This window comes from Musa acuminata, chromosome BXJ2-7, assembly GCF_036884655.1.
Source record: "Musa acuminata AAA Group cultivar baxijiao chromosome BXJ2-7, Cavendish_Baxijiao_AAA, whole genome shotgun sequence".
NCBI classification, from domain to species: domain Eukaryota; kingdom Viridiplantae; phylum Streptophyta; class Magnoliopsida; order Zingiberales; family Musaceae; genus Musa; species Musa acuminata.
The window spans coordinates 8,294,987-8,322,780 of NC_088344.1; the positions used below are offsets into that span (position 1 = coordinate 8,294,987).

Below are 27,794 nucleotides of genomic sequence, written 5' to 3' on the forward strand. Positions count from 1 at the left end.
ATCATGATTGCACACATCTTAAAGAGATTAGTGTTCAAAGTCTCAGCCTCAGCCGCTATTCGTGACTTCATGCCACTAATCGGTCATTCCGTCACGTTTCCATGTTGGGAAAGGTTGGGTGGCGCGGTTGGTGGATCCGCGTTGGATTATGTTGACCTGTACATACCAGATGTGGCAGGAACTTCCCCATGTGCTGTCCACTTTAGATTCCACGTGTATCACGCCCAAGTTCTTATATTAACTATATTTTATTTCTGAGTAATTTTATTTTTTTTGGGATAATTCACTGTTATGTGATTTAATTGTCGGAAAATGGATAAGAAGCGAAAAAAGATCTGATGGAGAGAGTGGAATTGCACGTGCCTAAAATTATTATTGCTCTCCTTGTCACGATGTCGTTGGCGTTTCATGGCGTCGGATTGTCGTGGCTTACCTCGTTGTCACGGTGGCGTCACCGTCCTCGTCGACTTCGCTAGAAGCATCACCTCCTGTCGCGAATTGAGTCACCGGCCCAACTGATGTGGGCCAGGGTGACCACAACTCGTACACTGTGGTGTCAGTCTGACCAAAGTTTTGGAGAAGCCCGGATTTGATGCTTCGTTTCGATCACGTTTCAGGGTACCGTGACACACATGGAGCAAACGGAAGGGTAACTGGCATCGAAAACCCTGGACTGTGTCCGGGCTGGACAGCTAAGCTGGACACGGGCGGAGAGCGACGACGCTGCGGGAGAACCAGAACCGGACAGGTTACCGTATGGTATGCGGACGCTGCCTCAGCGTGCGCAGCGGATCCCGAAGACCCGCAACTCGCGTCAGCAGATGGTGGCTGCTCGGTCCACGTCAGTGACAGGCGGGCGGACCGCAGCAGAACCCGACGCGTCGATGGCGGAGTGGTGAGCTTCGCATCGACGCGCGACGTCACCACCCCCCGCATTATACATCCCCACACGCCCCCCCTCGCTCCTACGCTTCTCCCACTGCACCTGCCCACCCCCTCCCGCTCCCGCTCACCTAACTGAGCGGGTCGTTGTGATGCAGCAGGCCATCCCCTACGGCAACGGGAGGGCGTGGCCGTCGGAGGTGGACCTAACGTCGTCGGACGCGCCGGAGTTTGGAGAGAGCAGCAAGGGTGTTGGCGAGATCAAGAGGGCGGTGGAGGAGAACCCGGTGGTGGTGGTGGGCCGGCGAGGCTGCTGCATGGTGCACGTGGTCCGGAAGCTGCTGCTGGGGCAGGGCGTGAACCCCGTGGTGTGCGAGGTGGGCGAGGACGCCGACGAGGCGGCCCTCATGGCCGGCCTGCAAGAGGCGGGCGCCGGGGACAGCGGCCTCGCTCAGGCGAAGGCCTCGGGGGCGGGGTTGCCGGCGGTTTTCGTGGGGGGGAGGCTGGTCGGGGGGCTGGACCGGCTGATGGCGGTCCACATCGCCGGCGAGCTGGTGCCCATCCTGAAGCAAGCCGGAGCCTTGTGGCTATGAACGGATGTGGCTGACGTTTTCCTTTTTCTTCTCGCTTGTAATCAATTCCGTGATGTCCATGATGTAATCTGTGACATTGAGAGGAAGAGAACTGGGTGTGCTTCCGCCACATGTAAGCCTGTAACTTTGTGGACGACGCTCGTGCAATTAATTACTTGTCTGACATCAGTTTTGTTCAGATCTTTGTCTCCAATATACGTATTATTTTCCTAGCTTTATCTTATCAAAGGGGGAAAAATAATGGAGCTAGCGGACCCCATGGAGCAGCTAATGGAGAAGCAACACGTGAACTCATATTTTGCTTTTACTTTTGGGCAATGGCGAGAACCCGATTACTCCAAAAGAAAGAAGCATAACTCGTCTTAAAGTCAACTCGTGGTGGTCATCAACCAACGGTGAATAACACACGGCAACCATCGGGATTGACGTGTGAGTTGAGTCAACGTCTAGGAATATGTTATGTGAGAGATAAGATTAAGAATAGAATGAAGCATGATTCACGCTTACAGTTAAAAGTGCCATGAGAATCAAATACCTTCGATGGCTGCGACGAGCCCCTACTCGAGTCATGACTTCAGTCATGGAGAACTCTGCTTATGGGGACTAAAGTCGTGGCTCGAGTCATCGTCTTGGAGGGATCAGATTTGATCATCCTGTGAAATTTCCACCACCCTAATGGTATTACATATCAAAAATGCCATGAGGCAATGTTGTGGAATTTGACAAGGCAGAAGTTTAATGTAGTTATTACAGTTGTAGAGAGCGCAGTTGACCAACCACTAAGTGACGAGAGATGCTCCACCATGTCCAGTCTCCGCCCTCCATGTCAAACAGCTCCCAGTTGAAGCATCAGATCATCACGAGGCCCCAGCTTCAGGTGATCAACAGCCCTGCCTGCATGACTAACATGATTCACCTCGCAGAAAGAATTCAGAGAAGAGGCAACAGGGCTCACCTGCAGAGCTTGCCTTCCGAGACCCCAACGGCGATTCCGATTCTTCATAATGCATGTCGGTCACCGAACCTGCACTTATATTTGCTGCTGGGATCGTCTCGGTCAGACTGAATCCAAAAAGCCTACAGCTTTTGATACCACGAGGAAGAGCATTCTCATCATTCTTTGGATCTGCTGAACTATAATGTCCCCTAACAAACTCATCTACCATGTTACAGGGAACACAAGGCATTTGTTTCTCTGTGCCAAACGAGCTCTTGTCATGCTCATCTGTGGTGGAAACTGCACCAGGGTGTGAAAACTGTGCACTTTCTTGCGGAAACATTGGAACAGAAGTTGGAGTCGATTTCCCAAGGAAGCTGGAATCCTGAAATGATCTTGCCCAACTGCTTCCTATGCCGAGCAAGCGACTTAAGAGCCTAGCACCGCTTTCTGGCAAAGCATTCATCGGAGTACTTTGAAATGTGGGCACCGTTGGATATAATTCTTGACCTTGCAAGACCTTGCCGAGTGGTACAGATTCTCCAAATCCCTTGTCGGGGAAGTTAAAATGACCAACTGGAATTCCAACATTGTTTCTAATATCGGTGTTTGATATGTCAACACCCTCATAAAGGGTTCTCGAACCCATAACTTCTTGACCTTGCAAGACCTCGAGGAACCTTGCAGATTCCCCCAAGTCAGGATATGCAACTCCATCTGCGGTGGAGGCAAGGGAGATTACTATATGACTAAAAGAAGAGTTCCTCGACAGAGAAATGAAATCCCAGTATACAACTAAGAACTTACTTGGAATTGGATGATCCAGATGGTCCCAAGGATGAAATTTTTTGGTTCTCTTTGGACCAGTTGTTGGTGGAACATATGACAGTGAAATTGAATCTGTTGGCTCGATATCCCAAGGAGATACCCTGTTATCACTAGTTATATCCACCTCATCATCCCATCTCACCTGCCAGTATAAGCACAATAATTAAGAACAGAAATTGTTTGCTGGCATAATTATTGATTCTATTCGTACTATGAAAACCAATAGCTTTACTGGATTCACTGTATGGTGAATCAGTTCTGGCTGAGCACAGACATTTAGCATCAAGTTCGAACAGATAACTTTGTAAGTTTAAATGTTCAGTAGATGTAAATAGGAAACTAAACCAGAGGTAAGAGATAAATTAATTAAAATTTGTGTGTGTTATTTGTATCACACCATCAGATAATGGAATAATGCACTATCTTATGGATAACTATAAGCTTTACAAGATTTCAGTCGTAAAACTTTCATTAATTTGAACAAGGAATGTCAGATGCCAAAAAGGTGAACAAAAATGAACTGTCCATACTCATTTTGCCAAAATGACACCAGCTAATTGCTGCATTGGCAACTGCTAGCGTGATCCAAGGAGCAGTTGTCAGAATTTTGTTCCTACCCACCATCGAAGATTATGATATGACTGGAGATGTCCACCACTGAAACAATGTGCAAGTTTTTCTGCATTTACTTTTCAGGAAAATGTATAGTCATACCCCTTTATAGTAGCTCAATATCTCGCTCCCCCTCCAAAGTTGCATTTAATTTGTTTATCAGAAATACACTCTAACTTCAATGTCAGTTCTAGCAATTAGCCATTAAGAACCGAAACCAAATAAGGATCTAAGGGAGTAACACCTAAGATGGTGCAGTAAAATATACGAAGCAACATAAATATTATGACATACCAAAAGACATTTCCATTTTGATCCGGGCCACCTAAGAGGGTCCAGCTCACCAGTCCCAGTTATCAATCCTGTGCACCTGTTAATACATATCCACAACTTTTATTTAAGGGACCAATCAAGAGCTAATGTTCTACCAAAATAAGTTGATTCTGACCTTCTGTCTGCAGCATATTCACAGTCAATTATCATTTTAAACCTTGTTCCAATAGAAAATGAATGATTAAAGCTCTTTGTGAACTTCCAATAGGGAATGATGAACTCTGATTTGCCGTCCCTGCAAGGTTCCCAACTTAGTGCAACTTTAACTGGAGATGGCACGAGAGTCGCATTACCTTAATAATTCGTGATGCTAACTGACTCTAGTCAAAGTTAGTATTGCATCTACTGAGAGTCAAATTGAGTGACATATAACCGAGAATCCACAGTTTACTAGCATTACAAGCACAGGTAACTGAAAAAATTTGCATAGTTTCATGCTGAGTGAAGCTATGGCAAGTAAAATCTTCCTCAAAAAATAACTGTGATTCCATCATGAGGTCTTCAATCCCCATGGTGTTCACTAACCTAACATCTTATGAACTACATGCCAACCATATGATGCTTTCAATAATCAAGTAACTATATAAGTTGAGCTAAATAAATTCAGTGAGGCTTTCGGGAAAAAGCTGACAAAAGATGTTACATAAACAAGCAAGACTTTTTGCCACTACAGATCTCATTGAATTAATATTGTCAACTGTCTATTTCTAGATTGAGAGTAGTCAAATGACATTAACTTGTAGGAGTTATTTTCAAAACCTCATACCCTGCATATCTAAGCATTGGTGGTTTAAATACAACTTCTGCAATCTCAAGAAACATATACTCCCAAGGCACCAAGATAGATTCAATGTTAACACTATACAAACATACCTCGGGTTGTAATTAATGCAGAAAACCATTCTTGCAGACACAGCATTGGCTAGATCAGTGAGTATGCCAAGATTTTTTTTATTAAAAGGAGAATGAATGACTCTCGTCAGTTGATCAGACCTCCGTATACCCAACCTAAGCTCCCCATCATTGCCCCTAAATTGAAGAAAACACTATGAGCAGGAGAAAATGTTTCAAGTAGGTTAATCAGCTGCACACCTCAGATATGCATACCGGAGAAAGAGCACAGAATCCCCGGAGACCAGCTTTTTCTTGTTAATAAATGCACTCCATCCTGTTGTTAGCAAATGCCTACGAGGTTGTCCTAGACAAAATGCAGAAATTAATTTCTCAGGTATATCTAACTATATATAGAATCTCACACTCATTCATTGAGATGAAACCGGACATATGAGACAAGAAAGAAATGATTACAAAAGCAACCAATGGAATTGAATAAGGATGTAAAGATCACATTTCATTATGAGGATACTTGAATAATCAAAGGGAGATCTTTGAAAGATTCCAAGAGTTCAATTATTAGAAAATAGGAGGCTAATAAGCATGATTTTTTAGAAAATAGAAGAATCCTTCTATTTTCTAAAAAATCATTTCTGACCACCTAAGATGGAATCGCAATGGTTAACACTTAACATCATAACATATCAAATGATCACATATATATTGCAGGTCAAACATAAACCACATGTAACAAAAGAGACTACACTTAAGGTTGCACTTTAAAGTCTAAAAATGAAAAATATAGCCACTGAAAAAAATACAATTAACTACCAAATAATTGATTAGCTTGCACAACCCTTGCCAATGCAGGATCCAAGGAGGGTCCAAATATGCAAGCTTACTCTTAGAAAAAAGCATAGAGATTGTTTTAATAACTTGAATCTTGATCAGTCGGTTCAAAGAACCAATATCACCGCTCATATGTGTGCTAATTAGATCGAAAATGTTCACTGTTAAAACTTAAATTAATTAAGAAGGGACTGTTTGGATTTCAAATCATTCAATTGAAGCTCTTAAAAGAGAGATATCTTGTAATTTGGATATCTTCATTTTTTTAGTTTTGAGAATTTACAAAGTGGTACATATTGGCATTAGCTCAATTTTCTAGCAATAGATAGTAACCTAAATGTATTTCATCAACATACCCCTGTAGATATGTCGGAATCTCCATTCAGTGCCATGCAAGTCCTTAGCAGCAAGCTCTTGTGATGGCCTTGGCTGCTTATAATCCTAGGCCAAAAATATGGTAGTCACACCCATATGAAACAGACAGCTAGAAGATGGTTGTTAGTACCAATTTCCACAGTAGGTTCGTATCTTTCACACACTGATTTGATGGCAAGAATCTCGCGCACTTACCAGGGGAGGGAAACAGTCCTCAGCAGCTCGGCGAGGGATAGAGAAGCCTCCATGGCTGCTTGTGTCGGAAGCAGTCAGGGTCTTACAAAACATGTGCGTGGTAAAGGCCTTGCTAAAATCATCACTCTCCTCCACTTGCCTTTTTTCTCCAGCCTCGTCATCTTGCAGCTGTTGCTCCAATTCCTGAGTCAGAAAGTGTCATACTTATAAAGAGAATATATCATGAAAATATACAAAAAACCTTGTACACTTTGGGGTCGGACACCTGATGCATCCAGACATAAAAGATCCTACTAACAATATACATCAACATGACAGAAAATGTGATCATTTCTTGGAAAGAAAACAGATGCTAATGTTCATTATACCAAAAGTTTAATCTTTTTTCTTCGGAAGGGATTACGAGATTAGAATTAGACCATGAGACACAGAGCTCAATAGACAGGAAGACATGAACTTCCATAAGATGGAAGGAGATTCATTTCTGCATCATAAGAACCCTAACCTTGTTCTCGGCAACCAGATAGAGTTGAGCATAAACCTCATCCGTCTCCTCCTCCGCCTGCAAAAGCTACTGAATAAAAAAGTTCTTTTTTCGGTTCTGGAGAAAGAGAGCCAAGAAATAGGACGGTCAAGGAACGGACTCGAAGTTTGACATCCAACACCCTACAGAGAACATGGGGAGGCACATCGCGGGGCGCGACAAGGCCACCGCCGCAGCCGGCCGCTCCAAGCTGCTCGAGGTGCCCCTGCGGGAAGTAGACCACCAAGCTTCCCTTCCTAGGCAGCCATATCTGCGGCCCGGCACAGGCGTGCCACAGCTCCATACACACCGACCCCCTTCCACCACAACAAGCGGCCACAGCCACCTTCCTCTCTTCTTCCTCCTCCTCCTCCTCTTCCTCGATGATGTTCAGATCGATCCCCATGATCTTTTCCGACCAAACGAACCAGGAGGCGAGAGACGCAAGGAAGGGAAGGGAAGCCGAAGGCGGAAGCGGCGGGGCATAAAAATGAAAGGAAGAAAGGATTAAAGCAAGAGGCAGCTGCTGGGACTGTGGAGGCAGCAAAGCAGCGTTCAGGGAGCCTTTGCCCCTCGTGTCGTCGTCTTCTTCTTGGTCCGTGGCGTTGTTTTATGCCTCTTCCTCTGTCTCCCTCTTCCTATAAACACATCAGCTTTGCCAGAAAGCAGACGGAGCCTTTACTCATCGTGTCGTCGTCTACTTCTTGGTCTGTGGCGTTCTTTTATGTCTCTCTTCCTCTATCACTCTCTTCCTATAAAAACATCAGCTTTGCCAAAAGCAGAGGTCAAAAGCGGCCTGCTACAGACGCAGAACTGCACCGGAACCTCTGCTCCATTGCCCCCCTTCAATCCTGCTGCAAGCTGCTGCCTATCTCCCCTTGTCTACGTAGTTTGTGTTTTGTTCTGTTCCCGTTGTTCCTGCTGCCACCAGTGACATGGTGGAAAAAGCGGATTGGGCTGTGGTTTTGAGCTGTAAAAGTTGCATGTTTAACAGAGCGAACAGGAGAAAAGAAGTGTCCGCGTGTCATCTGTTCGACGGAATGCTACATTATGATTTTTAGCCGCAAAAGCTGCAGATTAGCAGCGAGAAGAAGAAAACGAGGGAAGCGAAGAGGCACGCGTCTAATGTGTTTGATGGAACTTTGCTTTATGATTTTGAGCTAAAAAAGCATAAGATTAGTAGCGAGAGGAGAACAGAAGAGACGAAAAGAGCGTACGCGTGTAACGTGTTTGACGGAATGTTACCTTATCCCCTAACACCCTGGTTGGTGGGTCGCTGTTGCTGCTGGTGGTGGGTTTACAATCGATCTGTGGTTCTCCTCATGGATTGAAGAGGGAATCAGCGGCTGTCTGATGCTGGAACGCACTGGGGCAGGATCAGACGACAAGACGCGTGAGCCGTTGCCGGCGGCCTCCCGACTCCTAAACGCTCGTCTTCGTGTTCCTTCGTAGCGTAGGAGTGACATTGTGACATCTTAAGGGAATTGGTCTCTAATATATATATATATATATATATATATATATATATATATATATATATATATATATATATATATATATATATATATATATATATATATATATATATATATATATATATATATATATATATATATATATATATATATATATATATATATATATTCTATTAAAATAAATTTATTTTATTCCCATAAAATAAATTTTTTAAACAAATATTTATAAAAAGAAATTTTTATAAATTTCTAGAAGTTATAATTATTTTTGTCCAAAAGATATGAGATAATAGTTGATTAAGTCAACTTTGCACCTTTGATGACATGTCAACCACATAGAACTAAGGTGTCAATAATCATCTATGTGTTATCAAGCATTAAAATCTTAACCTGGATGGATATGTATTTTAGGTGTGGTTGATATCATTTGCTTATTTTCTTAAATAAATTAGATGATGAGTATTTTAAGTGTGGTTAATAAAATTTATTTATTTCTTAAATAAAGAACATGACAACTTAAGTTGAGTTATATCTCTAACACGTTCTCTTCTTTGTTGGTACTAAGGGACAATGAGAGCTTCGGGGAGGTTTATCTTTGCGGACGGATACGTAAGGATGCCGTACAATTTAGGCAAAACCAACTAAGTCCGTGACAATATGATAGGTAACATGCTTCAACTCAACCTAACTCCCTCTTCCGAAGCAAAAGGCAGTCTAGGATGGATGGTTGATGTTGCAATGTCTTACATAACACAACCAGTAAAAGTCTTGATGTTGATATGGAAATATTAATTTCCCAGTAATGCAGTCAATGTTCTACAATGACATACATAAGCAGATTACTTTTGATGTGCATCATAAGGAAATAAATTAAAAGTCATAATAATTTTTATGGTGATTCCAAATGTCATACTACAATAAATCTGAAGCCAACATTTAATTCTTATCCATAAAAAGAAATCATATCTTCTTCCTAAATTACCCCTCTCTTTCCCAATTAAACTGAAACACCCTCCCCTTTCTCCCTCTGCCGACCTCCGTTCTTGTCTCTCCCATTACCTCCAAAACCCCATTCGAAAAGCCTTCCTTTTGCTCTTCGATCCAATCCATGCGCTCCTCCTCCTCCTTCCACTGCATTAATTACCTTCTTCGCCGACTTCCCCTCTCGCGCCACTCGTCGTCGTGCTTATCTTTGTTGTTATCGTCCCCGTACCCCAGCTAATTATGACGCGCACCTCCTCGTTCGCCCCCTTCTTCACCTTTTCTTGGCTTCCGCAGCCCAAACCCCTGCCCGCTTCCTTCCATCCTTTCCTCGTGTTGTGCGTGCATGAATCTCGCCGAAGGAAGGCCGCTGCCGCTGCTCTCCGTCTGTCCTTGCCCCTTTTCCACCCAGAAAGGCCTCACCTTTTTGCTCCGTTGATCGCCGCGCAACGGTAAGAGATGGAGCATGGAGAGGGGAGCAACGTTAAGAGGCCTCCTGCTGTCGGATTGACGGTGAAGAGGCAAATGAAGAGTCCATCTCAGGTCCAGATCCTCGAGGAAGCTTTTGCAGGTTCGTTACGTCTTTCAAAAAATTGATCTTTTGGTGTGTGTTTCTTGAACACTTTGATCATCTCTTGGATGGATTCGTGTAGTGGAGTCGAATCCATCCGCATTGATGAAGGAGGATTTGGCTAGAAGGACCGGGCTGGAGTACACGCAAGTCCAGTACTGGTTTGGGAACCGGAGGTTCTTGGACAAGCATGGACCCCGGACGAACACACCCAGGAGAGATCGCCATGGTACCCTATGGGAATTCAATCCAGACAGGACCTCAAGCATGTCACCTGTTACAGTTGCAAGAGCAGGGCCAGCACCGAATGGCTCGGTATACTCAGCGGAGACCTTGCCGATGATGAGGCCTGCAGGACAGTACACAGTGAATCCTGGATTGGTTCCGATCCTGCCATGTGTGCCACTGGCGACACAGTCACAGTTGTTGCCAGTGTCCCAAGAGTTACAATGGATGATCACACATGTTGAGAATAAGCTTGGGCATCCTTTAAGAGCTGATGGGCCGATCCTCGGTACTGAGTTTGATGCTTTGCCTCCTGGAGCTTTTGGGTTCGCTTCAGGTATTATAATTCTTACCATTCTATCGAGAAAAATGAATTTCCTCTTTATTAGACGCATATAGAAACAACTTACACAATCTATCATGTGGTGATAATCCATGGTTATAAAAAGAACTCTTCTGAATTGTCTGATTATTCATGGTAATAATTTTCTGTTGATATAATGAGAGATTATAGATGTTGAAAAATGCTAACATAGCACCATTAACCATGATGCTGGTATGACAATGCAATAAGAGTTTGTCTGAAGCTGCATTTTGCTTAGGTTCTGTTATCGCATTTTGTGTGGTGCATAATGCACTTTTTTTAATCTTTCGCACAATGAGATATTTAAAAAATATGATACTAGAGACAATTTATTTGTAAAATCTTGATGTTTGGTTTGACATCTAAATGTTCCTAATGGATTTTGTTATGTACTTTCATGAAGCTATGTATTTCAGATAAGACAGCTTGATATTCTGATTGGAACTGGTTTATTGGTTACTTTAATGAACATATTTAAATGGTGGCCCAAAAGCATAATCTAGAATACAGTAACTGTAATGACACTGTTACTAACTTGGGAGACTGTCTTATGCTATTATGTCAAACAAATTGATCAATTGTTACCATAGTATGGCTTAAGGAGCATGAGCATGTGTTGTATCTAACTTGAAACTGTTCATAAGTTGAAGAAAATAAATATGAAACATTACATAAGATGTTAATTGTGGGCTTCATAGAGGAAATTGGGACATGTCATCCAACATTATGACACATAAGTTTCACATAGTATGCTAGTTATTACCAAAGTTATTATTACCAAATTTCAACATGCAAATAAGTTGCACATTGGCATGCACATTGTTTATGCATACTGCTTCTTTCAAGGTGTTGGCAACAAATTTTCATGGGTCAATCCAAAGTAAATCAAACTTATGATTAATTTATCGATCTAATGAATATGTATTGATCGATGTGTACCAATAACAATGCATGCAGTTCATTACCCTTCATCTATACTATTTATAAAATTTTTTTGTGATATCCGATGATACAAGTCGGTATACCATTCGATATTTCAGTAATGTACCAGTTTGGCCCATGGCCGATAACAGCATCGGAACATTATTCAAAACCTTGATCTAGTCAATAACAATAGTGTGATCACGCAAATCCAATTATTAGTGGGACTTTATTTTCCATATTCATTGTCATTTCCTTGCAGTTCCACATGATGCTCTCATAACTAGTGTAATCCAATTATTAGTGAGATCCTCCTGACTAATGTAATAGAAGGACCAATTGAGTGGACTAATGAAAAATAATAGCTAAAGTGGGTAAGGCGACGTACATTAACCATCCCTAGTCCACGTGTTGCCTTAGTGTTCTCAAACTACAAGAGATATGATATGATAAACTGTGCCAGTTATAGATAATAAATTATTAGTTACAGTTATAGATAGTGCCAGTTGATATGATCAGATGTGGATTTGCATTTACTAGGCTTGCTTAGTTGGAAACAGATACAAATTTGATATTAACTACATATGTGTCATATAGGATGATTGATGGATGATATACACTAAAGTAGTTGCATAATATATTTTGAAAGTTAAAAGCCTCTAAGAAGCATTAAGATTAAGGAAAACATATTAAAATGATATGATGCCATGCAGAAGAATTTCATGATTCTATTTTTATTTGGAGATTGTCCTAAAAAAAATTAACATAATATATCATATCTCTATTCAACTTTAATGAAAATTATGTTGCTAATAGTAGAAAATCGAGTGCAGTCCATTGTGGTAAGCACTTATGAGTTATTGTTATACCTTGACAAAGAGCACTAAAATATGAAGTCAAATATAAGAAAAATATCTATTCCGTGGTGATTGGAGAAATCTATGAGAACTGTTCTTGTAAGTTCGAAAAAGTCAAAATCATATAAATCAGTTAATGATTAAATTTTAACATATCATGACTTGACCTAAAGTTCTGCACCCCTATTTCATTTTCCAACCAGCAAACAAAATGCTTGGAATCTCCAGTTCATTTGAACAAAATACGAATTAAAATTTAAAAGCTTTTCAGAAGTGGTCAGACTAGAGATGTTATAGGTTGTGGTATGGGTGTCACTGTTAGATATAGGCTATGGCACTCAGATTGACTCATGGTATGTGGGAGTAGCGTTAATTGGTTCATTACAGTGTGTTGTGGTACATTCTAGCTACTTAATTCACTTATAATATTATGTGAGACAATTTGCTCTTTACTAAGTTAATTTGTTATGCATAAAACTGATCCAAAAATAATTGAGGCAAATGACTTGAAATTTATGGATTCATATTTTCTTTCTTATGCTTAGTGAGTACTTTGTTGTGAGCCTTTCATGAATGGTTCTTAGAGCCAAAAAATGTCTTTTTTTATTTGTCTAGTTTCTCCATTGCTATAAAACTGAAAGACAGTGATAATTTTGAATTTGAAGCTATGGAATTTTGGAGTCGTGTACCAGAATAATACATGATGCAAAAGTATAGTGATTTTGTATGGGGAACATAGATTGTGGTTGTAAGGCAGAATAATAACCACAGAAGGCACAGCAGAGAGAACCTAATTTGGAAAGACAAGTGGGGAGGCTAGACAGATAGTTTTGGCTAGTGGCTGACTTGTGGGCATTCTGAATTTGAAGGTGCATTTTCTGAGGTGAAATCTTAACAAAAGCTAGTCCTGATGAAAAACTTGTCAAGATTCCAGATCTGGATTAAGAACTGAGTAAACTAGGTAGGGTGGGGTAAGGGATCCCATGTTCGAAGTTTTGGCTGGATTTTGAGCCAAAACAAAGGATAAGATTCAGAAATGGTCTTGTTGGTTTTGCATGTTTTGCTTGAAACCAGTACAGATAGGTATAAAAGCATTTTTTTCTTCCTTCCATGCATACAATTTGTGATTTTTGGGAAATTTTTGCACCTGAAATTTTTGGACTTCCATGTCTTTGCTGTTTTGGCAACTACAGTTACATATATTATGATTGTTCATGATGGAGCTTTCTTTGATGTATCGATGCACTAGTCTGCAATCCTTGCAAACAACCATGTTATTAGCTATTCCAAGAGCACATCTGAACATCAGGTGTTCAGATGATATGGCTGTGTGATTTGGCTGCTCCAATGAAAATTTGGGCTGGTAAACAGCTTGGTAACTTTTTTATGATTTAAGGGAAAAAAAATTAATGTGGGCACTTAAGGAAAATATGAGATTTGAAATTGAATTGTTATGTTATTGCATAAATAACCATGATTGATTTTCCTTCAACCACTATATGAAGATAGGCAATTAATTTTATATTTATTACCTTGATCAACTTGATGTAGAGTTTGAGCTTTTCTTGATTTATTTGTTCATGGAGATTTGCTGCTAAATATTGATCGTTTTGATAGTAAATGCAGAACAAAAGCGAGCTTCACATCCTTATGATGGCAAAGAAATTGAGCAACCAAAGTTGGAGTCAGTGAAGGTCTTCTTTCTCTAAGCTTGGTCATACTTATGTTCTTTTGGCTACTTAAATATGACGATATTTTGGCACACTTGAAGCACCTTACTGTAGCTTCCAACCTGTCTTGTTAGCATTAAAAAAAAGTTAAGTTTATAAAGGCATTTAAATCCTACCTTTTCCAAGGGTTTTTTTGTCCATTAACAAATTGCTTCTTCTCATCAGTGAGTTGGATTTTGCAGGAACCAGCATTCATGCTTAGGTTGGAGTATGGTGATGTTCATGCACTTGAAGCTGAGGCTCCAAAGGCAGTGCGTGAATTCCAGTTTTTTCCGATTCAACCAAGCTGGCTGCAGAAGTCTGAAGATGTCAACCAGACTGGTGTTCCCAAGTCTTCAGTTAATACTTCACATAATGTGTCTGATGATTGTCATGCTGTTACTCCAGATGCGGAACAGGCAAATCTGTTTCCTTCATCTAGTAAGGTGGTTTTTCAAGATGACAGTTATTATAAAACAGAGAAAACACAGGTATCTAGATTTTTGTGAATAATTTTACCGAAAGTTTTGATACATTGCCCCTAATGTAGTGGTTACTTCAGCAGCATTTATTTTAGAAGAAAGGTTAGCCAAGGAATACAATATTATAAACTGGTTAAGGAAGAAGTTACCTATAAGATATATTAAAAAGGATTGTTTTAGTTCTTAATTAAATATTTACTTTGCCTTTGATTACTTTAACTGCAAAATCAATCTCACGGTCCCATGATTACAGAGCAGTTAATGGGTACTGATTGGAATGGATCATGATGCATACACAAAAAGGGTGAATTAATCCTTGTATTTGATTCTCTAATAGTCATCTTGATCTCATATGTTCCTCACAAAGCTTTTTTATTAGAAAGGGGAAGGACTGTGAATTGAGTACCCTAAGTTTATTCTTGAACTTTGATACAAACCTAATCTTTGGTATCTAATGTTGCATGTAAAATATGGATCGATCGGTCAAAGTTAAGCACAAAATCGAACATTCAAAAGGGCATCAGGATATGCACAATGATAAAAATCTTTCTATCATCAGCGGATAGCTGTCTTCTTAATTTTACTTGCAGTGCTTCAGGTTCATCATCAACTGCTAATTTTTATAAAACCAAGAAAAAAAAACTGCTAATTTTTTTCTGTAGTCTACTTCCAGTGCTCTGAACACGACTTATTAATCTCTCATGACATCTTAAACTAGTTATGTATAGTTTAGTGGAGCCTCTTTATTTGTACTTTCTGGTGGTTGCATCGGAGAATTGTTATCACAATGATAAATAATTTCCATCTAGATATTGGACCTTGGTAGGGAGATCTCATCATTATCCCTATGCAGGTACATCCATCAGGATCATATGGTGTCAATGAAAACCAGCAGCTTGATCATGCAAGAACTGCTGCGGCAACATCAGAGGAAGTAAACCAAAAGTCCCAGGAGAGATCAGAAACTACATCAGTAGATGCGCGACAAACAGGCTATTTTAGCAATGTTGATCATAGTCGCAGGCCTCTGGTCGCTAAGTGGAGTGAAAAAGAAGGCCAGATTGTTTATATTATGGATTATACTGGCACTACCCCATCTATGTCAAGTGGAACTAATTCAACTTTGAGTAGTGGATGTGATGAGGCTTCTAAAAATGTTGGTGGTCGTGTGGACGGCAAACCCATGGAAGTAGTTAATGTTGATGTTGAGAAAGATTGTACAGATAGCAAATCCATGGACGTAAATTGATGCTGATGATGAAGAGGAATGCATCAGAATGGGCAGAAAGAAAGACATGGGAATGATGAGGAGATGGCAGACAGGGTTTACAAGGATGATGAAGAGGAGAACACAGACAAGGATGCAGAGAACAATGAGATTGAAAGATGCTTCACCCCATTTGCTACATGGAGGCATATACTGTAACACTAGTGTAATAATACATTGGCATGATTACTGTTCTTTGAACTTGATGATGCTGTTTCTGATATCACTCTTCATTGTTTCAAGATTTTGCGTGTGATGAAACAGATGATGAATTGTTAAACAATAGAATTTCATTGTTTGATTTCTTTCAATCCACTATTATATTTACTGCTTCTCCAAACATGAACACTGTAACGCATTCAACAAAAGAAGAAGCAAAAATGCTGCAGCAATCGAAGTATGTATCATGCCATAAGATTCTAAAACAGAGCCACAAGGAAGACCCAAAGCGTACGTAAATCCTCAACAGGGGATCTGTCGGACGAACCATCTGATGACGTTGACCGGCATCTTGATGAGCGCCATCGCCAGATTGGCCAGACCAGAGAAGCAGATGCAGCAAGGGCACAGGCAACCGAGGATTGTCCTGCATTGCAGAAGAAGAGGAAGTGTTGTCACGCCGCCATCATCGATGACTCGGAAGAGATTCATGGAACGGGAGGAAGAGAGGTGAGGTGGAGGCTGACCCGAGTAACCACACAACAGCGCCGACGAGGGACAGGGCCAAGGCGAGGACGGCGAAGGGCAACCCTATCAGGAACCCAAGAGGCCTGCAGTCGTCCATGCCTTGGCGTCTCCTCTGCTTTCTCTTCTCCGCCCCCTCTCGCGAGGGGTCGGTTCTTGTTAACTTCTGGTGTATGAATTGACGAAAGTGCCCCGGGAAGAGATGAATTTTCGTTGACCATGCCGTCCCTTACTCTGAGTCGTTGACTTGGCCAACGGGCGAGTGGAGTGGGGCATGTGCCGCCGAGATTGACTTTATAATTCGTGCAACTAGGACGCAGCTCTGGATCACATGCTTAATTGGCAACTACGCCTTTTCCAACCCGCTTCACCTACCTGCTTCGCGACTCCACGCGAAGCTGATCGAGCGAGCGGGCCCCACGTTTAGAGGTGCACATGCTGAAAAGGAACGATGTTGCAAAGGTACGATATACAAAAGACTTCGTTTAGTCTAATATATTATCATCAGATTAATATTTAAGATGTAAAAATATATTAATTGATGTATTAAAACAAAAAGTGACGTATGCCATACGAGGAGAGCAGCAAAGGCGAACAACGATCGTGTTGAGAAAAGAGCTGCTAAACTTTATTAGGTTTGGCTTGAACTTTACTCCAAGAATGTTAATGGTATTGAACTACAGTTTATTCTCTAAGATACTTTTCTGCTATACCTATTTTATGAAATCTAAATTTTTTTTTATGAAATCTATGTGTGATGATAATGATTTGTTATGGTTGGACCAAGATCTATATTCTTGATGTTATTATGAGCGTCTGATTATTCTGGAGAAATTTACTATAAACTTATTATCATTATTGGTGATAGTGGAGATTTAAAGTGGATTACGGTCTCGTAATTTTTTTCGTATTAGGTTTTTCACATAAAAATTTAATGTCTCACTTTGTAATTGATTTGTTGTTCTACTGTTTATGTTACTCTGGTTAATATTTGCTTTCGATAACAAGTTTGAATTTTGATAAAAAAAAACTCATTTTGATATATAAAGAGAAAAAAAAATATTTTACTATAATAATTTTTCCCAACATAAAAGAGTAAAATATATACAGAAAAAAAAGAAACTCTTAGCAAAAGAGGAATATATATGTTTGCCCTTGCATAAAACTACACGAAAGATGTACAAATTATTATGAGAATTAAATTTAATTAAAAAAGAGAATTAAAGATCAAGTAAAAATAATTGTAACATCTAAAATTTAATAAGAATGAAAAGTTACACAATGATAAAGATCATCATGGACAAAAAAAATTATAACTTCTAGAATTTAATAAAAATAAAAAGATTATATTATAAAAATAATAAATCATTATTAGATAGCTTACATATAATAAAACTATATAAATCTAGCCCTAACATTTAAGTTTTGTAACTCTCATCTATGACCCTATAAATAGATGGATTTTATCATGATAAAATATTTAAAAAAAAAATAGAGAATTATGTATGAGAAAGAAAATTTAGTTTACCTCTTGCTAATAACTCTATCTCATCTTTTCTTTTCCCCTCTTTTCTTTTTCCCATCAAAGTATATCATAGCCAAGTCAAAATAATTGATAGTATATAACTTCAAGTGCTTACAACTATAAAAATTAGAATATTCAAACGAATATTTTGTTTAGATCACAAGACATAAGAGATGCTAGAGAGAGACTATAAGGAGTCTCAAGATTATCCTTACTGTAAGTGAAGAAGATTCCTTGAAGAATATCAAGAATAAAGATAAGAAAGTGCTCTTCTTTATCTATAGGGTTAGATGAAGATAATCTTGATAAAGTTATAATTATCAACACCTCCAAAAATACTAGAGAGATTTTTTAAAAATCTTTCAAATGAGTTAAGAATGTAAGAAAATTTTGACTTTAATCATTTAAAAGAGGATTTTGAAATATTACAAATGAATGAGTTTGAGATTGTTTTAGATTCTTTTATACGAATTCTTACTATTGTCAATCAATTAAGAATAAATGATGAGAATCCAAAAGATATATGTGTGATAGAAAAAGTACTTCAATTACTACATGAAAAAATCAATTTTATCATGATCTTTATTCAAGAATAAAAGAATTAACTAAATAATTATTGATAAGTTAATAAGTTTTTTGTAAAGATGTAAACATTTAGTCAACAAGAAGAAATCAGATGTAATAGAATAAGTTCCTCACTTTGAAAGAAAAAAATAAAGGTTCAAGTGATCGTAGTCATAAAAAAATCGAGGATGTGAAAGAGATCATGGTTGTTATAGAGAACAAGGCAAGGAGGAAAAAAAAGAAAGAATAAAAAAAATTAAAGTATAAAATAATAATAAGAAAGAGGAGATAAAAGAGACCACAGGTATAATCGTTTAAATATTAAATACTATTTTTGTAACAAAAATATAACTATGCTAAAAAAAAGTATCTTTTGCTAACAAGAAAATATATTATTTCTTTCGAATATTTATTCTATGCCAAAAATAAAGAATAATATTCTTAGTCTTGAACAATTCTTTATTAAAAACAATATAAATTTGAAGCAGAGATGTCAAAGAATATATTATTTATATTACCTATTAATCATGATGTGGCATAATATTTTTGTGTGAAGGACTCCTCATGTGACACTTAAAGCTTAGACACTTAACCTTTAGAGATCTTAATATGGTATCAATAAAGAAGATGGTAAACATTCTTCCTTATATATAATACCTAAGTCAAATAAATCAAGGGTGTATTTTGGCTAAATAACCAAGAAATTTTTTTTTATTTGAGGCAGATTTTAAGGCAAAGAAACCACTTCAACTTATTCACATTGATGTTTATGGTCCTATTGCTCCAATATTTTTTTGGTGAGTATCACTATATTCTAACTTTTATTGATGATTATAAAGAATAATTTGGGTCTACTTATTGAAAGAAAAAGGGGAGTTTTTTAGCATATTTAAGAAGTTCAAAACTTTTATAAAGATTGAAAGTAGTTTCTACATTAAAACTATTTACTCTAATTGAGGTGATAGAATTCACCTCCAAAAGATATATGACATCAACTCACAATATCATATTCTCTCCAACAAAATAGTGTGACAAGGATAAAAAAATCAAATAATTCTCAACATGATGAGAAGTATGATAAATATAAAAAATATGCCTAAAGAATTTTGAGTTGAAATAGTAAGTTATGTTTACATCCTAAATCGATGACCCCTATATTGAGCTTGAAGAACAAGACTCCTTAATAAGTATAAACCAGAAGAATATCGAGTATCTCATACTTTAAGATCTTTGGGTGTATTAGTTATGCACATATACCTGATTAAAGAGGAACTATGTTGGAAGATAAAAACTCTAAACTCATCTTCATCAGGTATAACGCTAAATCTAAAGTCTACAAATTATTTGATATAACCATTCAAATATTATTGTTATAAATGTGAAGTTCAATGAAAAAGGTGAATGAAATTGAGAGAAAAACATTGAAAAGTTGTATCAACAAAAAGAAATGGAGTTTGAAATTGCTTCACCATATCATCACCAACATCTTCTTCTTCTACACAATCATCTCCTAGAGATAACTTAGTCCCTTAAAAAATAAAAAGTCTAAAAAATTTATACAAGGTAATAGATGAATTGTATCTTAATTGTCTCTTTGTAGACAGTGAACCATTTCAATATGAAGATATCATAAAAGATAAAATATGAAAGAATGTTATGAATGAAGAGATCAACTCTATCAAGAGAAATAAAACTTGAGAGTTTCTATCACTACCTTAAAGATAAAATCCTGATATGAAGTGGATTTATAAAATAACAATAATAAAAAGCATAAGGCTAAGCTGACAAATACAAAGTTAGATTAGTGGCAAGTAGTCATGAGTAAAATTTTTTGCATCGACTATGATGAGGTATTTGCCCCTGTTATCAATTTAGATTGATTATATCTAATACCACACAAAATATTTGATCAATTTATTAAATGAATGCTAAATCTATATTTCTTTGAATAATTTACTTAAAGAAGAAGTATACATAGTATAACTATTGGGTTATGTTAAGAAAGGCATGAAGAGAAATTCGAAGTTAAGAAAAACTTTGAATGAGTTAAAGCAAGCACCTACAGCATGAAATATTAGATATAATGTCTATTTCAAGCAAAATAGTTATACATAATTTTCTTATTAAAGTACCCTATATAATAAGATGAACAAAAATAGAGATATTTTACTTATTTGTTTTTATGATCTTGTCTTTATAGAAAGCAACTCACTTATATTTAAAAATTAAAAAAAAAATGGTTCAAGAATTTGAAATTATTGATATTAGACCAATATCTTATTTTCTTGGCATCAAAGTGAAGCAAAGTAAAGAAGATATCTTTTTATTCCACGAGGAGGTTCTCAAAGGATTTAAGATGAAAGATTATAAACTGATCAACACATTGATAGAATGTGTTATCAAAATTTTATAATAAGATAAAATTTTAAGATAGTAGGAAGCTTGAGATATCTAAGCACGAGATTAGATATTTTATATAGAATTAGATTAGTAAGCTAATTTATGGAAGATCCAAGAAACACATGAAGATTATAAAAGAATCTTATGCTATATCAAAGGTACCATAACTTATGGTATACTATATTTATTTTCTAATAATTTTTGACTTGTTGACTATTCTGATAGTGATTGGGGTGAGCTATAGAAGATAAAAAAAAGTATAATCAATTTTATTTTTTTATACGAGTGATATTGCTTTGGTATTTGAAAAAATATTCCATTATATCATTATCTATATGCAAAGCAAAATATATAAGGGCATCATTATGTGTATAGGATTCTATATAACTAAGGAAGCTATTGAATGAAGTTAGTTATCCAAAACATCAAGCTACAAAGATAAATATTGATAACAAATCGATAATTGCATTAGCCAAAAACCTAATCTTCTATAAATGAAGCAAATATATTGACTTTACCATTTCATTCCAAAACAAATCAAAGAGAAGGAAGTTTCATTCGACTATATCAAATCCAGTGATAAGTTACGAATATTTAAGATGAAGAAATCATATGATAAAAATAAATTAAATTTAAAATAGATGTTAAGAGAATTAAACTCAATTAAAAGAGATAAATCGAAATCTTTCTCATGATCACATGGGTAAAAATAATTATAATCTTTAAAAATTTAACGAGAATAAAGAGGTACACCATGATAAAAATTATAAGAAAAAAATTATGAAAATAATAAATCGCTAATAAATTAGATAAATTATATACAATAAAAAATATATAAATATAATGAGTCTTATAACTATCATCTATCACCCTCTAAATTGATGAATCTTATCCTGATAAAGTATAGAAAAATAATAATAAATAAATAAATAAAGATTTATATAAAAAAAATATTAGTTTCCCTCTTCTTTCAAACCTCCTTAATCCTTCTCTCTTACTTTCCCTTTCTCTTAACTCATCTTTTCTTCTCCCCATCAGACATCTCTTCTGACTGAGAAATATAATGTCAACCACTGGTTTTGGTATTATACCATTGTCGGAGGAATATTGTCAGTCCACCATTGTCAGTTCTGCGAAGAAAAGCTCAAGTTAATTGAATTACTACGGTAACTATGTTCTCTTCTCCCCTCACTGCACACGAAAGGACAAACAAGCAGTAATCTTCCCTTATCTCCCTCACCTGTGAACCCATCAATTGTGCTTCCACCCGAAGAAGGAAAAGGCACCGTAACTAGAAATAGATGGCGGTGGCTTCATGTCCGCAGCATTTGTCAGGTGGCCGAGGTCAGGTCGCCATTATTACGCGACTCTGTGTCCGTTCTCTCTGATTCCGTGTCCCATATCCAACTCATAAAAGCTGGTCTTTATCCCTGAAAGCGGAAGTCTCCGGTGCAACTTGCAGTTGATGGAGGACACTCCGTGTGCTCAAGCTGCTCGTGAAAGGACCACACCAACATGTGGTGATGGATTCAAAGCATCGACAACTGACAACGCCACCCTTTAAATCATGATCTTCGTTAACTCGCATCAAAAAAATGCCTCCTTTTTACCATAATGCTAGCAGCTGGACTGCCTCGGCTGTTCCTTCTCCTTTTCTTTCCTTCTGAGCATCCGTTGATTTTACGGGGAAGAAATGAAATCAAAACAGCAGAAAAAGACGCAAACATAGTCGAGCCCTCGTCAAAGGGATGAAGAAGAGGACCTTTCACATTGACATCTACATATCCTGTGTTCTTTCTCCGATCTTTATGACTGCACAAGACATTGTCATGTTTCTCTTCTCTCTTACTTGTTACTGCATGAAGCAGTAGTAGGTCAGCTTCATCTTCATGCCATGGCACTTACAGAGTTCACAAACGAGAAGAGACCGATTGATTCTTCTGCTATAAAATTACTTCTACGGTACTGTCTCATTCCTGCAGTTATTATCATAGGTCACATTCATGTTGATGCATGGATCCAAACGATGTGCCATGAACCCAACACTATATGTGTTTTTGTGTTTGTGATTGCATTCATGTATGGTCATTGTCGAAAATGACCTACATGAGGCATTAACAGAAGTTAATGAGTGTCAAACTTAAATGATCTTATCATCATCATTTATGTATGGTCCTCGAGAGTGTCATTCGCTGTTATCACACACCAAATAGTAGTGAATGGTGCAGTGCGTCGTTCCTCAGGTAGTACAAAAGGTTAGTGACCATGCAATGCATCAATGATTCATGGAGACGGTGATAGTTGAAATGGTTAAACCTAAGTGAGCCTGTTCATGTACTTGAGTAGAATGAAGGTGGTCCTTGCACCCTGCAAGGTTGTAAAGCTGGTTTAACTTGTTCTATCCACTGTACATGAGATGTACCTTGCGAACAATTTCTTCAGCAGAATCAAGAAAACCGGCAAGCGAAATGGGATCCGACGCTGCTACGTTGGAGAGTGGATACTAACTTGTCACACGCATGCATGCATGTCCCATGTACGTGTTGCGATACACGTACTCGAAACTATATATGAATACTGACGCAGGCAAGCAAGGAAGAAATCCACATGCAAGACATTAAAGCTTCATCAACCTGCACCAAGGAGTTGATGTCTTCTTCCAAAGCAGTGCCATGCTACCTCGAAAACCTAGCTCTCGTCTTCCCTGCATTGCCTGATTTATTTGGAGCTTCAGAGAATGGCCACCGCAGAAAGGAAGACAGGTGAAAGGGACACGACTGCCATTATAAGGAGGGACCAGAGCTTAAAGACTACTCTGCTCTCTCTCCTTTTCTCTTTTATCAAAGAGGGTGGGCAGTCACCCCAACAGATATACATGCTGCCACTGTCTCCTCTGGCCCCTCTCTCTCTCTCTCTCTCTCTCTCTCTCTCTCTCTATCAACTTTCAATTTAAAAGACCTCAAAATTCTCATCCACAAGACCTTGAAATTATTGAGAGAGAGACAGAACGTTAGAGTTTGTGGGTGACAAGTCCAAACAAAAGCCCCTTGCAGAGAAATCTAAAGGAACTTGTGGTGGACATGCGCCCTCTCTAAATCTATTACTCCAAAGTCCCTACTCAAGCTAATCCACTGCTTCTTCCTCGCTCCTCTCCCTTGTAGAGCAATCTGATGCAGTTAGTGTGCAGAGTTCGGTACGTGAAGTACGTCGACCTGGCTAACTAGCAGCTTTGGTAGAGACAATCGAGTTCCGTGCACATAGATTCCGGAGCTTGGATATGCTTGCAGTCGAATCTTTGAGAGGTTCTAATGGAGACGATCGGGATGGGACGTTGGGAAACTTCCCCGTCTCCGATGACTTCGGCGACGAGGCCTTGCTCGAGGACATCGACTTCGGTGAACTCTTCATGGGAATCGATGACGGAGACGTGCTGCCGGACCTTGAGCTGGATCCAGCAGAGATTTTCGCGGCGTTCTCGGTCGGAGAGGAGGGCTCGGGCAAGGCGACGGCCGTGGAGGAGCCCGAAGGGGCGTTTGGTGGAGATGGCTCGACGCAAGATGTGGTGGTCTTGGAGGCGGAGGTCGGAGAGGAGGAGAAGGATGTGAAGAGACAGCGGGAGGAAGTCGTGGGTGCGACGACGACGGAGGACTCAATGGTCATGCCATCTGGGTTGAGATCTGACTCGCCGGACGGCAATAAAGGTCGTAAGCCGTCGTCTCCGTCGGCTACGAGGGGCTCACACGGGAAGCGCAAATCAAAAGTAAGTGGTGTTCCAGTTCTTGCTCCTTACGTTGGTGTTTTGTTGTGGGGAGAGAGATGTGCTTCAAGAGCTAATCTTCTTCTCTCTCCTCATGTTGCTGATGGATGTGTGGCAGGTGGACTGGACGCCGGAGCTTCACCGGAGATTCGTGCAGGCGGTGGAGCAGCTGGGGATCGACAAAGCGGTGCCCTCCAGGATTTTAGAGCTCATGGGGATCGATTGCCTCACCCGACACAATATTGCTAGCCATCTACAAGTACTCTTATCTTCTTCTTCTTCTTCTTCTTCTTCTTCTTCTTCTTCTTCTTGCTGCTGTCACCATTTACAGAATCAGATCTCACCATGGTCATGAATAGAGTTGACATCTGATGATATGAATGCTGAGCATTTTTCTAATTCCATTATATAAATATAAATATATATAATATAATATAATTGATTGATTGAAAACCATGCGAGAACAGTTGCTCTTTCTTTCTGCTATCTCGATTGTACCACCAATAGTACTCACCAATAATATATTTGATGAATACTTTGCATCATGGAACGTGAAAGCTGTTCCTGCAAGCGATGCTCGCACGGATGCCTATCAGGCATCTACGATGCTTATAACGATAAATTCCAACAAGAAAAGGAGACATGCTTTATCCCTGCATGGGGAAAGACATTAGCTTTGCTTCGCACTCATGGCGTTCGACGTAAAACCGAGTTGTAAGAAGACTCATGTGGTGCATACGCAGAAGTATCGATCGCACCGGAAGCATTTGCTCGCGAGGGAGGCGGAGGCGGCGAGCTGGACGCGGCGACGGCAGATGTACCCAAAGAAGGACGTCAACCCATGGCTCGCCCCTACTATCGGCTTCCCACCTCCTCCTCCTCCGCCTGCGGTCCGGCCTTTTCGGCCACTGCATGTCTGGGGGCACCCCACCGCAGAAGCGCCACTGGTCCACATGTGGCTACGGCGTCCGGTGCCGCAGCCTCCCTCGCTGCCGTGGGCTCCTCAGCCACCACTTCCGCCACCACCGGATCCCTCCTATTGGCACCACCTCTATCAAAGGGTACGCACGTCTCTCTCCCTGCGTCTGCTGCCTTCATCTACTCCAAATCGCTTCGTCCTTCTCCGTGCAGGGAGGAAGAGAAGGATGGGTTCCACATGCCATGACCCAGGGAACTCCTTGCTTCCCTCAGCCACTGCCGGCGGCGGTAATCTGCTTCCTGCTTTGCTCATCTACTTCAAAGTGTCTGCTGTGCTCACATTGCTGATGGCAGAATCAATGATGCAGAGATTTCCGGCTCCACCACCTGTTCCGGGCATCGTCCCCCAACCCATGTATAGACCGATTCCTCCTCCCGTGACCGACCACTCCAGCTCGCAGCTTCAACTTGATGCTCATCCTGTAAGTTCCTCTTATCCTTCTGTCGCCTCTTTCTCTCATCTTAACAATGAAGTAGAAACCATATAGTTTTCGACTCTCAAACATCTAAACATTTGAGATAGAAAACCAAACACAATCAGAATAATTCAAAATATAAAAAACTTTATTAAAAGAAAAATAATTTAAACTATAACAAATTCATTAAAAGAAATCTGATTACAGTCGCTCAATCACTACTCTTTCGTCTGCTCCTCTCTCAAATTGAGTTAGTACACTCATGAAGGAAGACATATTAGGACTCATTATATCCAGTAACTATTAGGTGTCCTAATCAATTAAACTCTTATCTTAACACTCCTCCATATTCCACATCTATCTCCAACAACATCTGTAAAGTGGCTAATCATCTTCTCCATTTTGAAGAGTTTTAGCTCAATTCATCACATCATGCCCTCAATTCATTTTACAACCTAATTGTTGATCACCATTATCATTATGAACTCAAATAAAAAGTTATTTCTAAAGAAACAACTTATTTACAAACAAGCATGCCAATATTGTTTTACTATGAAATTTATACAAATAGCATTAGAAAATTAAATGAAAAAGAAATTTCATTTAGCACACATTTCTTTTTCTCAAATGAAAAAAAAATAAAAAAGAGAGCTATCTTCTCAAAATGATAGCTTGTTCCATATAAACTACTTGTATTTGATGAGAACATCATCTTAAGCCTGAGGATGGAAATGAGTTGCAGACTCTGAACAAGAATACAACTTAGTGTATACCCCTATATATATATATATATATATATATATATATATATCTCATATTAGCAAGCAAGATTTTGTTCTTAATCATCTTAATGTTCCTGACAACATGTCTTTCTATCTGTTTGTTGCTTCAGTCAACAGAAAGCATAGATGCAGCTATAGGAGATGTCTTAGCCAAGCCATGGTTGCCATTGCCTCTCGGATTGAAGTCCCCATCAGTAGATGGTGTGTTGGTGGAACTACAAAAGCAAGGGGTACCAAAAGTGCCACCAGCTTGCGGATGATGCTGCTACATCAATCCACCTGAAAGAACAAATTTGCCGACAAGTCATATTCCAGTTTGTATCCTGATAAACTAGTCTTCTTGTTTTCTTCTTCCCCTTACTCTCATGTAAGTCATATGCTTAAGAATGCTATTCTTTTAGGGAGCATCTGAGCTTAATAATTAAAGAGCATGGTGTGCTTCTTCTTTTTGTAGAACATATAATTAATTTTCTTTTGCACATATTATGATGATTTTAGTGGACTGACAAAGTGAGAGAAATAAATGCATTAGGTAGTGTGTGCTAGTTGGATAAAAGTTCGATTACCTCACTCTTTAAGAGATTTTTCTAAGTGGAGTAAAACAAGTAGAATCATGTTCTATCCTCTTGAAATTTCAACCTTACTATGAGAGAACAGTTTTATGCATCACTGCATAATTCTAATTGTATAGTGTGACTTGATGATGGATCATGAAACTAATGATCTTTTGTACTTCTAAAGTTGATCAAACCAATTAACATACATAGATAGTTTCAATCTGGCATCTTGTTAAGGAAAATGGAGACAACTGATCTATGTGTATATACTTGATTCATTCTTTCTGAGGGCTTCTCAAAGTCTGCCACAGATCAAAC

General features: G+C 38.9%; 5 protein-coding genes across 16 annotated transcripts; 3 read left to right on the top strand and 2 right to left on the bottom strand.

Moving 5' to 3' along the window:
• Window positions 1–933: 933 nt before the first annotated feature.
• On the top strand, window positions 934–1,653 carry LOC135617020 (monothiol glutaredoxin-S3-like). The gene has a single exon (XM_065116878.1). It carries the CDS (start codon window positions 1,035–1,037, stop codon window positions 1,473–1,475), a length of 441 nt encoding a protein of 146 aa, XP_064972950.1. The 5' UTR covers window positions 934–1,034; the 3' UTR covers window positions 1,476–1,653.
• A 269-nt stretch (window positions 1,654–1,922) lies between these two features.
• LOC135583109 (auxin response factor 15-like) lies at window positions 1,923–8,080 on the bottom strand. 11 transcript variants are annotated; one of them, XR_010488587.1, is made up of 12 exons: window positions 7,083–8,080; window positions 6,944–7,000; window positions 6,439–6,621; window positions 6,225–6,309; window positions 5,293–5,383; window positions 5,059–5,214; window positions 4,301–4,420; window positions 4,147–4,222; window positions 3,220–3,382; window positions 2,431–3,129; window positions 2,253–2,346; window positions 1,923–2,128 (listed from the first exon to the last, which is right to left on the bottom strand). XR_010488587.1 is itself a non-coding variant. In XM_065116872.1 (12 exons), the coding sequence occupies exons 1-11, from the start codon at window positions 7,365–7,367 to the stop codon at window positions 2,302–2,304; spliced, it is 1,983 nt and encodes a 660-aa protein (XP_064972944.1). In that variant the 5' UTR covers window positions 7,368–8,080; the 3' UTR covers window positions 1,923–2,128; window positions 2,253–2,301. The 11 variants fall into 11 exon arrangements, 4 of the variants coding, with proteins under 4 accessions (XP_064972944.1, XP_064972943.1, XP_064972946.1 ...); XR_010488586.1 differs by having other exon boundaries at window positions 1,923–2,147; XR_010488581.1 differs by having other exon boundaries at window positions 2,227–2,369.
• Window positions 8,081–9,445: 1,365 nt separating this feature from the next.
• On the top strand, window positions 9,446–16,055 carry LOC135617021 (homeobox-DDT domain protein RLT2-like). Of its 2 annotated transcripts, none has more exons than XM_065116879.1 (5): window positions 9,446–9,988; window positions 10,071–10,550; window positions 13,973–14,049; window positions 14,268–14,555; window positions 15,400–16,055. In XM_065116879.1, the coding sequence occupies exons 1-5, from the start codon at window positions 9,877–9,879 to the stop codon at window positions 15,793–15,795; spliced, it is 1,353 nt and encodes a 450-aa protein (XP_064972951.1). In that variant the 5' UTR covers window positions 9,446–9,876; the 3' UTR covers window positions 15,796–16,055. The 2 variants fall into 2 exon arrangements, with proteins under 2 accessions (XP_064972951.1, XP_064972952.1); XM_065116880.1 differs by having other exon boundaries at window positions 13,982–14,049.
• A 116-nt stretch (window positions 16,056–16,171) lies between these two features.
• LOC135617022 (signaling peptide TAXIMIN 2-like) lies at window positions 16,172–16,650 on the bottom strand. The gene is made up of 2 exons (XM_065116881.1): window positions 16,500–16,650; window positions 16,172–16,399 (listed from the first exon to the last, which is right to left on the bottom strand). Exons 1-2 carry the CDS (start codon window positions 16,595–16,597, stop codon window positions 16,276–16,278), a joined length of 222 nt encoding a protein of 73 aa, XP_064972953.1. The 5' UTR covers window positions 16,598–16,650; the 3' UTR covers window positions 16,172–16,275.
• A 7,416-nt stretch (window positions 16,651–24,066) lies between these two features.
• Window positions 24,067–27,400, top strand: LOC135617023 (probable transcription factor GLK1). Its single transcript, XM_065116882.1, has 6 exons — window positions 24,067–24,746; window positions 24,862–25,002; window positions 25,487–25,804; window positions 25,875–25,949; window positions 26,030–26,143; window positions 27,030–27,400. Exons 1-6 carry the CDS (start codon window positions 24,264–24,266, stop codon window positions 27,177–27,179), a joined length of 1,281 nt encoding a protein of 426 aa, XP_064972954.1. The 5' UTR covers window positions 24,067–24,263; the 3' UTR covers window positions 27,180–27,400.
• The last annotated feature ends 394 nt before the right edge of the window (window positions 27,401–27,794 follow it).

Coding starts and splice junctions, on each gene's coding strand:
- LOC135617021 (XM_065116879.1), top strand. CDS start 9,877: ATGGAGCATGGAGAGGGGAGCAACGTTAAGAGGCCTCCTGCTGTCGGA. Junction 10,551..13,972: donor AGCTTTTGGGTTCGCTTCAG/GTATTATAATTC, acceptor TCGTTTTGATAG/TAAATGCAGAACAAAAGCGA. Junction 14,556..15,399: donor ATAAAACAGAGAAAACACAG/GTATCTAGATTT, acceptor ATCCCTATGCAG/GTACATCCATCAGGATCATA.
- LOC135617020 (XM_065116878.1), top strand. CDS start 1,035: ATGCAGCAGGCCATCCCCTACGGCAACGGGAGGGCGTGGCCGTCGGAG.
- LOC135617023 (XM_065116882.1), top strand. CDS start 24,264: ATGCTTGCAGTCGAATCTTTGAGAGGTTCTAATGGAGACGATCGGGAT. Junction 25,950..26,029: donor CTCAGCCACTGCCGGCGGCG/GTAATCTGCTTC, acceptor TCAATGATGCAG/AGATTTCCGGCTCCACCACC. Junction 26,144..27,029: donor TTCAACTTGATGCTCATCCT/GTAAGTTCCTCT, acceptor TTGTTGCTTCAG/TCAACAGAAAGCATAGATGC.
- LOC135617022 (XM_065116881.1), bottom strand. CDS start 16,597: ATGGACGACTGCAGGCCTCTTGGGTTCCTGATAGGGTTGCCCTTCGCC. Junction 16,400..16,499: donor GCTGTTGTGTGGTTACTCGG/GTCAGCCTCCAC, acceptor TCTGCAATGCAG/GACAATCCTCGGTTGCCTGT.
- LOC135583109 (XM_065116872.1), bottom strand. CDS start 7,367: ATGGGGATCGATCTGAACATCATCGAGGAAGAGGAGGAGGAGGAGGAA. Junction 5,215..5,292: donor GATTCTGTGCTCTTTCTCCG/GTATGCATATCT, acceptor TCTTCAATTTAG/GGGCAATGATGGGGAGCTTA. Junction 4,223..4,300: donor GAATATGCTGCAGACAGAAG/GTCAGAATCAAC, acceptor ATGTATTAACAG/GTGCACAGGATTGATAACTG.